Raw genomic sequence first — 12798 nt, forward strand, 5'->3', positions numbered from 1 at the left:
TTTTAAAATAAAAGTAGAATGGCTCCTTTTCTTTCTTGCTTTCTCTTCCACGTTTTGCATACTACGATTATGTGCTTATATACTATGCAAATAATTAAAGGTATGACAGCCATTACTGCATATATTTAAGAAAAGTTTCCAGTCACTCTTTCTTGTAGTTCTAAAAGCATATTTTAAAACAACACGGTCTACAGTAACCAACTACACAAGTTCAAACATTATAAGCAGTATTAAATAAAAAACACCCCAAAGTAAAACATTAATAAAATGGTAAATTACAACTTCACACTTTTTAAAGAGTTTTCTTGACACGTTTTATTTGCTAACTGTAAAGTCTACAGAAACAATTGGTCTACAAACAAAATAATTTATTACTGAATGAACCAAAATTAACTGTAAATATGACATGTTATAACATGATAACAAGAAGCCAATTTGTAATTGTCTTGAAGAAAATCTCTTTTCTTGTTGATAGACTTCTGATTAAAAAAAAAGTAGGTGACATATTACAACATTACTGAAATTAAATATGCTATTACATATTATTCAGTGAAAACTAGCATTGTATTTTCTTAGCCTAGACTCCAATGCTAACTTAAGAGACAAGGCATGCAGCACATCACGCTTATGAATAATGATGGCGAGAGAGCCAGACTATAAAGAATCCTGAAGTCCACTCTGTTGATCAAATGGAAACCCTTTTCTGTCTCTGTATAAAGAGCAACATCAAAAGTTCTTTGCAAATTAGCAGGTTTAGCATCTTGATTCATGCTAGAGCTGTGTGTATGTCGAGTTTTCAGAGTGCAATGACGTTTTTGCCAGTAAAGCAGCAGTACCAATTTCTGCATCTGTAAAATACAAATGAGGTTCATCAATATAACATCATAATGTATTTTAACATCAATGTATTTTCAAAAGATTTACGACCATTCATACCATCAAATGCAACACTTAATAGTACTAGCATTATCAGCCAGTTTGCATGCTTGAGCTCTTTGAAGTGGGATGGTTTATGATAAGGTGTAATTTTTTTAATGGCCATCATTTTGAAAATAACTTTTCTAAAAAAGGTTTTAACAATTTTCATTCCTCTCTTTGCATTTATTCAGATAGCTGAGGTGTGTATTAAACTTAAAATATCCCAAAACAATCTGAAATTGAATTGAGTTAATTTGAATTGTAATTTAATGAATCTGAATTCTTATATGCCGTTAAAACTGTTTTGATTTTGAATTTCCTAATCTGAATTTCTAACTTGAATATTGAATATCTGAAATTTAACACAACTGAATTTTTCTAGGCTGAATTTTTTTTATAGACATATTTTTAAACTTCACATTTTTTGTGTCCTGAATTCCAAGAATGCAGATGTCCTGTTTGTAAAAATACAGTTTCAAATTTTCAAGATGAAGTAATTCAGAACATCAAAATCAATATTCTAAAATTCAAAACCAGAAATTCAGATTGTGCAATTCAGATTCAGCAGAAAGTAGGGCCTTAGTAGGGCCTTAGTAGCTGAAATGGCACTGACGAAATTTAATAGAACTAACAATCTTTTATTAATTTGACGACAGCTTAAGCTACAGGTGTCAAATTCGGTCCCTGGAGGGCCACAGCTCTGCACAGTTTAACTCTAACCCTAATTAAACACACCTGATCAAACTAATTCAGTCCTTCAGGTTTGCTTGAAACCTACAGGCAAGTGTATTAGAACTAAGCTGTGCAGGGCTGCGGCCCTCCAGGAACAGAGTTTTACACCCCTGTTTTAAGGTAACCTAGGCAACATACTTTGATTTGAAGATCCAACACTTATTTATCGTTCTTTTAAAAAAGGGGTGCCCAAACATTTTCGTATGAAGGGCCAAAAACCAAATACCATTAAGAGCCATGGGCCGAAGGTAAATATAAACCAAACTATATTACATTAAAGTTGCCAAGGGTACTTCTTTCATAATATTTCAAAATAAATATTAAACATTACTTTAAATCATATTAACTAATGCAGTATAACTTTCTAAATGCTAACTTAATGCAAGAAAAACATAATCACATTTATAACACACTGGAGTTGAATGCGGAATACACTAGTCAAGCAGAATTTGCCTTTTACTTGATTTGCTTACCAAAGTCTGTGTATTGTTGAGTGACAGTATTTACATTTAAACAAAATCTAATTCATTTACACCATTTAATTGAAACATTTAATTTCAGATAGCTTTTAACAACAAACCAAACACACACAAAAAAAAGGGTTACGTTAAATTGGAATTAACAATCTCGAAACCATCCCCATTATTCTCCGTCTCTTCTCAGATGATATGGCAGGCCAAATCATAGGATACCATGGGCCAACTTTGGCCTGCAGGCCCTGGTTTGGGCATCTCTGCTTTAAAACAACAACTGCGATATTATCATAGATCATACATATTACACAGCCCTGATGTCCAGCAAATAAAGCATCAACATCATTCTGCAAACTGGACCAAAAATCAGTGCAAAAATCAAAAACCTGAAAAATGTTTTCATTAACGTATTCATTGAAATGAGGTTGACAAAGTCATACCATGATCGCTGTTAGCCTTGCCTCCCGGGTTTTTGTGCTGGCCCTCAATGTGAGCAGTCATCTCCCCCCGGTCTGGGGTGCAGTGGCCGCATTGTAGGCAACTGTATCGCCCTCTTGTGTGCTCCCATAGGATCCGGCAGTTGAAGGACTGACCTGACAGATTTAATTAATGGGCGAGTCATTAGTATCAAACTAACTCAAATGTGAACATATTAACTGATAATATAGATGGACAAAAACAGAAATTCTTCACCATTAAGGGGTTAGTTCACCCAAACAATGAGAGCGCTGTGCTCTTTATGCATGTCACACCCGGTGGCACCACTGACATATACCTCAGATGCGTCTGAGCTTTGTTTCAAACACAGGAAGTTACACATGGACATCCAAGGTATACGTCAGTGCGCAGTGCTCATGAACGTGCGCAATATACTGACACTGAGAAGCAGAAACTTTGGAATAAAGTCATTATACAAACACAAATGTATCCTTGTAGCTTGATGATATTCCAATCAATCCACTAAAGGAATATGGTCAGTTCTAAAGGATATTTTTGCCGTATATTGCCATCTATGGAGGACGAGGGAGCTCTCAGATTTGATCTAAAATATCTTAATTTGTGTTCTGAAGATGAACGAAAGTCGCAGGGGTTTGGAAGGACTTGGGGGTGAGTAATTAATGATACAATTTTCATCTTTTGGGTGAGCTAATCCTTTAAAAGAAACAGATCAAAAGCATGCCTGATTTGAGCTGTGAGCTTGAACTCCAGTGATCATCAACTTTCACTCATCATATCCACCTTTTCACCTCATAATGCTTTGCGTGATTTATGTGAATAATGACCTTTAACTGTAAACAATTGTTGTTCAATTTTGTTTTTTGTTTTTTTTTACTTGGGACATGAGATGAGCATATTCGCCTCGCCACTAAACATCAAGTCAACATATAGTTTGAGCACACTATGAATAATGTTAAACACAAAAAGAGTTTATCTCCAGCACTATTACGAAAGACAATGAAACCGGTTTCATCAAATCAAATTTAAGACTTTTTAAAACAATCAAGAATGAAATTTCAGACTTATATAGGGCTAAATGCTAAAGATATTTTTAATGGTATTTAATAATTACCTGCCCCATCAAAAGACGTGTAAATAAAATGTCAAAACAAGCAGATCCTAGTTGTGTACATAGTATTTTCTTCAACATAACTTAAGAAAAAAAAACTCTTTAAAAATTTCAGTAAAGTAAATGTGTGCACAACAGAATACATTGTTATACATTAGTTATAAATAGAGTCTTGCTAAAAGTTTTATTGAAATGTATTGTTAATGATTGATGTGTATTGCTTTTGAGTCGATTGAGTAATAGCTTTAGATAAAGGAAATTCAGACAAGTTTAAAATGATTTAAGACCTACAATACAATATTTCAGTGAATAATTTTTTTTTTAAATTTAGGACATTTTAAGACTTTTTAAGACCCCGCGGGCACCCAGTGAAAGTTACTGTATTGAAGGGAAATACAAAGAGAAAACAATCTGGAGGAACAAAACTCAAAGAACAAAAATTTTAAAGAATTTTGGTTCCAGATATTGTAATACTAATGCCATGTTAAAATACCAACCATAAACACAAGCTTAATGTCACTCTCTCTCAGTTTTCACTAAGTATATTGGTTATCTGTTGCTATTTATTATAGAAAATGACCAGGGTTTCTGCAGGTTTCATTAAATTAAGATAATATAAAGAGTATTATGAATCAAATTTTAGACTCAAAGTGCTAAAGGCTAAGGATTTTTTTCAAATGGCCCAGATGGAAAAATAATTATTATAATTTAATACATTTAATAATAAGACAATAAATTAATGATAAATTAAAGTATTTTAGATATTTCTTAGCAAAATATTTTAACTATTGTGTAAAAACAAACAAGCTGTACTTGTATCCATATGCTTTTTCCAACATAAACTTTCTTTAAAATAAAATATATATATATATTAGAGGTTTTAAAGACAATAATAAACTAAATCTATGCACATCAATCAGTCCAGGTCAGTGTCATCAGCAGTAAATACATGGAGCACTTTTTGGTGATTGTATGGGTTTCTGGGCCAGATTAGGTAGCTATACATGAACAAGAAAAATTAGAGCCCGTTTAATAATGTAATAACGTTTAATTATAACACAATATTTCAGCAAATTTAAAACTTATTAAGGTCTAAATTTTGATTTTGAGATTTAAGACTTTTAAAGACATTTTGGGATCCCGCAGAGACCCTGATGACTTGCTTCAGTTATTTTGAATGGAAGTTCCCTATACCAGAAGTGCAACTCAACAACACAGTCGTCACATGTGAAAAGGGTGGATAAAATAGCAATATATTCACCTTCGACTGAATTAAAAATTAGACCCAGTACAGATGAATATGGGCACAAAGAAATAGCCAACAATGTCAACATCTCAACATATCATTATAAAACGGCACCATCCCTTGCCAGAAATGACCATTTGATTATTGCAAATTGCTAATGGGAAGGGGGAAAAGACAAGTAGAGGAACACCGTCCCTGAAAGCACACACTCTTATTTCTCATTACATGTTAGTGAAGCACCGGGACAAATGTGTTTAGGATCTGATGGGAGTTAGCCGAATCACACATCTAGATGGCAACCCCAGGGAAACACTGAGCCTGGTTAGAGCAGGGGAAGGGGAGGAGGATTAGCATCTAAAAGCATCATTTGACGCAAGAAGATCTGATTGATCCCTCAAGCAATGTGTGTGCGGATTCTCTGTGCCTCACCTGGACTTCATCTCTATTTAAAGTCTGACTGCTCGGAGAGTTCCATCTGTGCATAAGGGGCCCGGACGGGTCTGGCAGGACAGTGCAACACGACAAAACACAGTTCACTTAAAATGGCAATGGCCAAGGCTTAGGCATTTTCCCCCCCAAGTGACTTACAAATTCCCTTTCATAAGGACTCACACCTGTTGATAAGCAGGTGAGATCAGTTGAGCAAACTGGAAAACACACAGGTGAACAGGGTCTAAAATGTTGGATGATTTAAGGAACAATGGGTCTCATTCACTAATTAATGGGCAAGTTTTATACATACATACACATAGGAATTTATTTTTATATCATTCTAATGTTAAGGTGTTTAGATTATTCTAAACGACTGACCGCATGTCTTTGTAGTAGTTCATAGTTTTTTGTTTTATGATATAAATCTCTTAAGCTAACCAAAGCTGCACTTATTAAAAAAAGCATTTGAAAATTGTGGAAGAAATTATCTATCATCATGATACAAGCATTCAGTGTTGAATAATCACTCAGAAACCCCTGTAACGTGTTGATTTGATCCTCAAATACATTTATTATAACTGATTTTGAAAACAGTTTTTAAATTTCAGCTTAATATTTCAATGGAAAACATGATGCACAACTAATAAAAAGTTTGAGTTAAAATAATTAAAAAGAAGAAAAAGTAGTTTATCCAGCAAAAAACCCATTTGTAATGATACAAATGACTTACTGTTTTTTATGTAGCCAGATCAGTCTCAAAAATAATACAAAATAAAATTCATTCATGCACAGCACAATTCACATTTACAAATTCCAATTTGTAAATTCAAAACACAATTCATAAATACAGCACACAATTTGTGAATTCACAAGCAAAAAGTCTGATTTTTGCCAAATGAATTTTATTTGTGCATTTATAAATCATCTTTTAAATTTACAAATTGGATTTGTGTATTTTAAAATCGTGTTTTAATTTTTTTTTTATTGGATTTCTGTATTTACAAATCATGTTTTGAATTCACAAATTGTAAATCTTTTAAATTTTAAATCTAATTTTAAATCGTGTTTTAAATTTATGAATTTTATGTGTATTTATGAATCGTGTTTTGAATTCACCAATTGTATTTGTGTATTTACGAATCGTGTTTTACATTTACAAATTGTATTTGTATATTTTTGAATCGTGTTTTGAATTCACGAATTAGATTTGTGTATTTTTTAATTGTTTTGATTTAATGAATTGAATTAGTGTATTTATGAATCGTGTTTTAAATTTACGAATTATATTTGTGTATTTTTAATGGTGTTTTGAATTCACTATTTAGATTTGGGTATTTTTGAATTGTTTAGATTTAATTAATTGGATTAGTGTATTTTTGAATCATGTTTTGAACTTACAAATTGTATTTGTGTATTTTGTACTTTTGTATTTTAGAATTGTGTTTTGAATTTACAAATTGGATTTTGGAGTTGTTGATGTATGAATTATATTTTGTAAATGTATTATTTTTGAGACAGATCTGGCTCCATAGTTTTCTTGCCCAGTATTCATTCAAAAAACCTAAAAATCAATGCATATCATAAAAATTTTAAGTATCAAAAAGTGTTTTCCTCATGAAAAAACTGAAGACAGGAGTAATATTAAAAACTTAGCTTTGACATCAAAGGAATAATTTATACTTTGAAAAATATTGTAATAAAACATTAGTAATAATATTTCTAGTAATACTATTTCACAATGTTGCTGTTTTTACCATCTTTGATCTCAAAAAATGCAGGTGAACATAAGTAACAATATAAAAACAAAACCTTTGACTTTTAATTTACTTAATATGTATAATTTTATTTTAACATAGCTTTACATTTTTATCAAATAATTGTATGAAAGCTACTAATAAACCACAGCTAGATTTTGTGCACAAATTTGTGTTTATACACAGCTAGCAAATGAGACCCATTGTGAATAATGGCTGTAAGTGGACTTTCCTCACTCACAGAGAAAAGTGTTATGAGATCCATTCACCTTGATTCTTCCTCCACACGGCGTTCGATCCTGGTGAAGATGGCAGAGGTGGTGAAGCAGGCAGACTAGGAGGACCAGACCTCGGAGACCTCTGCTGCTGCTGAAGGCCCTGATCCGCCAGGAAGACTGGGTTAACTGGAGACAGGGTGGGTGGAAAGGGGCTGTAGGGGGATTCTGGTTGGCTGGGAAGGTTTTGGCTTGGGGCAGGATTTAGAGTTGGAACAGATAAGGATGCAGGGCCTGCAGAAATAAGGTCAATGAAAGCACCGTTTTCTGGAGACTGCTGGGTTAATGGCATGTTTGCCAGTGTTGAATTTGTTGGCAGCATTGGCATAGAATCCATCTCCTCTTTCAAATTAGGGGCTAAGAGCGGTCCAGATGGATCCATCATGTCAGTGAGGGGAACACCATTGGCGTCTGCATCAAGTATCGGTCCAGGCTCTGTCTTTACTGCAGCCTTGTTTTTAGCAACTTTAGCACAGGTCTGCAGGTGTTTGAGGAGAGTGCGGTAAGAACGCAGCTTGGCCCTGCAGCTCTCACACCTACAGGACATATAAATAATAATCTGTGTTATAACAGAAAAGCTGGGAAAAGTTAAAGTTACCGTACATAATCTCAAATTAAAAACATTTGTATATCCCAGAATTGTTCAGAATTATTAGAACCCCTTTGATTTTTTTTTTATATTTCCCAAATTATGTTTAACAGAGACAAGGAAATTTTCACAGTATGTCTGATAATATTTTTTCTTCTGGAGAAAGTGTTATTTGTTTTATTTCGGCTAGAAAAAAATCAGTTTTAATTTGTTTTAAAAACATGTTAAGGTCAATATTATTAGCCCTTTTAAGCTATACATTTATTTAGTATTTATTTCTATTTAGTCAACAGGACAAACCATTGTTATACAATAACTTGCCTAATTACCCTAACCTGCCTAGTTAACCTTATTAACCTAGTTAAGTCTTTAGGCTGTATAGCTTTAAACTGTCTTGAAAAATATCTAGTAAAATATTCTTTACTGTCATCTTAGCAAAGATAAAGTAAATCAGTTATTAGAAATGAGTTATTAAAACTATTATGTTTAAAAATCTGTTGAGAAAATCTTCTGTCCGTTAAACAGAAACTGAGGGGGAAAGAAAACAGTGGGGCTAATAGTTCAGACTTTAACTGTATAAATGGACAAGAAAACAAGAAAGGTGCCTGCATCAAATTAATTTACAATAGTGATTTTAACCCACATACAAGGCCTATTAATTAAAGGTAAAGGCGTTTTTTATGTTTAAAATAAGTAAGAAAAACTGTCAAAATATGGGTGAAATTATGTCATCATCATCCAGCATAACAGATATGTTAAGTAAATATGAAACAACATACTTATTCTGGCCAGTACCTATTAAAATATATAAGTGTGCATCCTTTTTTATCACATATATTAATTGCCTAATAATGTCTTGTTGACAAATGGGTTAAATCTAGTGACAAAGATTTAGAAGATTGAAAATGACAAATGATTCTAGTTGTAAATATTCCTGACAAGATTTGTTTGATGTATTGTTTCAATGAAATAGACTATTTATTATTTGCTCACAATTAAACTATACACATTATCATGAAAGTAAAGATATGTAAAACTGTATTACATTTTTATTGTTTTGATGCTTTTTGACTTAAACTCATTATTTATAAAGAAGAAGAGGGTAAAAATATAAATAGGAAACAACTACTAGAATATCAGAATTGAAAATGGTCGTTTTAGGCAGATTTTTAAACTCTTATCAACAAAACAGTACTTGTTTTAGATTTTTCTAACAAAGATTTTTTTTTCTTATTTGATAATCTGTTTCACTCAGATATACATCCCAATACATGTTAAAATAACAATCTGTCTCTACAGTTTCACACAGACTTTAAATTAATATGTTTCTAAACAAAAGTGTTCTCTATAAAAAACAAGTGGAAAAATTGCATCGCATTTAAGAAAGAACAAAGATATCTAGAATGCAAAGAAGAAAAACTCACAGAAAAAAGCAATTTGGCTTGTAGTGGTGTCTCATATGCTCCATGAGCTGCTGCATGTTGTTAAATGAGCCATCACATCCGATTTGAGAACACAGGAAAGCTTTACCTAAAGTGTAAAAGAAAATTGCATTAGAAACCGAATAGCCAGTGACATAGCTTAACACAAAAATAAATTCTATAAGTGATTGAGCAATCTCAAACAGTGTTTCCCTCATAAAATGTATTAAAAACAAAAGCAGGTTCATTTGTCCTATAACAGTTACCTGGAAGAGATTGAGCCGTGTTCTTCTGATGGTCCTGAAGATGAGCATTCAGTGCTTCTGGATTATTGTAGGTCCTCTTGCACCCATAAAACGAACAGGACATTTGGCAGGCTGGTGGCACAAATAATACCAGTGTTACTTAGACATTTAATTTCGATAATCACTGAAACATCAAACGAAGACGAAGTAATGCTGACATACCCTCCATGATGTCTGCTTCGGGAGTTAATCCTGTACTCGATATCACCGCTGCTATATTTTAGATTAAATAAAGGAGATAAAATACAATACAGTGCATAAACGGCACGTAACGTTGCCACGTTCTAATGTGTGTGTGCAAAGAGCAATCACTGGAAGTCTTAACACAATTAGTAATTGATCAATAACAGTGTATATGCAAAAAGCAATCCACTGACGTTAGTGATAAATCAATGTAAACAAACAATCAGCAGTCAGCAGACGCACGAGCTAACAGACAAAACATCACATTCATATTACTGCTCAGAACATATGTAATTGTGGGTAAATAAGTATAACGCACATTGATCATTACACTTACTTTGAATGGATTTGTCGAAGCAAAGAGTCTATTTTAAAGAACAAAAATATGTTAATTCTGCACAAATTGGTTATCTAGCTAGACTCCGTTTCCTTCCCTGCTACGTGCGATACGTTCATCTGTAAAATATCGCGAGATCACGTGTTCACGTTATTCCGCTAGTGGGAGTGTGGTGTTGTTGACTGGATGACAACATTTGAGATGATTATATATTTTCAGTACAGATTGTAGTGTTTATCTTTGTAATCTTGTTGAACGTTCTAGTTATAAAAAGCTCTGCTTATAGCTTACATTTTTATAATATATTTAATAAATATTGTAAAAATGTATCAACACTGAAGCTGATAAAAATACATACTTCAGCTAAAAATGCTCCTATAATCTTTGGGGGTTTTTTTTCCGGCACTGTGCAACTTATGGTCTCATGCAATGTACAATACTTGTACTATATACTATTTTTTAAATGTGCAATAAATATGAGAGGCGCTCTGAAATGTTTCTCTGATGTTTCTTGTTCCTCTTTCTCTCTGATCGAACTAAATTAAACCTACACTGCTTATATGCCATTTGACCAAATAAAACCATGATTTCAAAACCGAGTTTAAAAAAATGCTTTTTTAAGCACAGAAGAAGATATTTTGAAGAATGTTGTAAAACTTTAACCACTAACCTAATATTCTTCAAAATATGCAGAACCAAATTTACAGAACAAACAAACATACAATTGTCTGGAACAAGTAAAGGGTGAGTAAATTATAGCATAATTTAAATTTTTACTATATATATTTTCATATTTGATATATATTTCATGCATCACTTTAATGCATGGTTGTGCAGTTTGTTTTTCTTTTCTACATTTTATTCAGATATCTACACTTGTTTGATCTACCAAAACGGAGATCTTTATTAATATTTTGCATTTTTGTTAAATATCTCTCTGTGCATTTATTTTTTGAAATGCCTAGAAATAATTTACCTTAAAGACCAGTAGAGGGCTGCAGAGATCCACACATCGCAAGTTTGAAAACCTTTAGTTCCCAACAATCCTCAACTACGTCAACCAACCTAAAAATATTTACAGCAGAATGCATGCAAAAGAACAGTTTTTCTAAATAAAGCTGTAATCATTTTTAACGTTACTCCTGATAATATACTTGTTGTAACTTATTGCACTCAGGTGAGTTCACATATTGGCTTTAAATTGAGAAAAAGCTAGATACCGCCTCAGATACGATTGTTCATTCATTCATTCATTCATTCATTTTCTGTTCGGCTTAGTCTTTTTATTAATCTGGGATCGCCACAGCGGAATGAATCGCCAACTTATCCAGCATATGTTTTTACACAGCGGATGCCCTTCCAGCTGCAATCCATTTCTGGGAAACATCCATACACACTCATTCATACACTACGGATAATTTAGCCTATTCAATTCAGCTGTACCGCATGTCTTTGGACTGTAGGGGGGAAATGTGGGATTTACATATAATTTGAAATCATTCACAAAATAGAAAATGTTTGGTTTACTTTGTGCCCACTTTTTCTTATTTGGTATTTTCCTAATAACATAAACAAATTAAAAATAAGTTATTCAGTTATTATTGTCATTGAAAAAATTATGAAAACTGTGGAAAAAACAGTACTTAAAATAAACACATTTCTATCTTATACTCCTTTTTTGTTAATAAACGTTTCCAAATCTTTAAAAATGTTCTTGAGTAAATAAAATGTAAAAAAAAAAAAAAAAAGATGCAACAGTGCTTTTTTTTCTTGATAAAATATTAAGTTTGAATCTTTCCTAAACATGTTTAGCAGGATAGATTCTGTGAAGTATTTTGTAAGACACTTCTTAAATTATGGTATTTATGCAAAACTTATTTGTCAACTTAAAAAACTCCAATGAACTACTTAACACTGTTTCTAAACTGGACACTTGTTTTTTTTCCCCAATGTAATAAGGTACAAAAATTTTGGAACGAAGGATTAGTTTGGATACAACAGAAAATATCTGTAAGACTTGTCTTCTCATGGGAAATTATAAAGTTTGGCCTAATGCTTAAAGTTAAAATAAATGATTTGTTATTATTATTAAAATTCTATATTCATAAATGTATTTTTTTTTTTCAAAATTCCCCAAGACTAGAGGTGTTTAAAAAAGCATTTGTGATATATTTGAAGACATCAAGAGAGATGAAACGCCAAAGCAAGACATTTATATTCATCTACAGAGAATTTTGGCTTCATTTTTTTAAGAACTGTAACCGCCCTGCTACATATTTTTCTTTATCATTTATTTTTTGTTAATTTTTGTTATTTTATTTGTTTATATATGTTGTATTATTATTAATGAGGTTAAAAAAAGATTGTAAATGCATGTAAATTGATTGATTGTCTTTTGTGTAATTCTAAAAAGTATTAATGAGTTTCTATTACTGTTCAAGCATTTTAAAAAAAATCATTCATAAATAAAATAAAATAGCTCAACACTGTTTCTGAATTGATGACGTCGGGTACCTGATGCTCCACCTTCGTAATTAAAATGTCCAATGGCGTTCTGAGTATTTAA

General features: G+C 32.3%; 1 protein-coding gene across 6 annotated transcripts; it reads right to left on the reverse strand.

Annotated features, from left to right (window-relative positions):
* Positions 1-289: 289 nt before the first annotated feature.
* Positions 290-10362, reverse strand: znf414 (zinc finger protein 414). 6 transcript variants are annotated; one of them, XR_015477852.1, is made up of 8 exons: positions 10233-10353; positions 9875-9922; positions 9674-9784; positions 9411-9516; positions 7392-7933; positions 5366-5436; positions 2564-2716; positions 290-848 (listed from the first exon to the last, which is right to left on the reverse strand). XR_015477852.1 is itself a non-coding variant. In NM_001115051.1 (7 exon segments), coding segments are annotated over 6 exon segments (996 nt in total). In that variant the 5' UTR covers positions 9882-9925; positions 10233-10362; the 3' UTR covers positions 290-771.
* Positions 10363-12798: the final 2436 nt, after the last annotated feature.

This window comes from Danio rerio, chromosome 2 (genome assembly GCF_052040795.2).
Source record: "Danio rerio strain M-AB ecotype USA chromosome 2, GRCz13ab, whole genome shotgun sequence".
Taxonomy (NCBI): domain Eukaryota; kingdom Metazoa; phylum Chordata; class Actinopteri; order Cypriniformes; family Danionidae; genus Danio; species Danio rerio.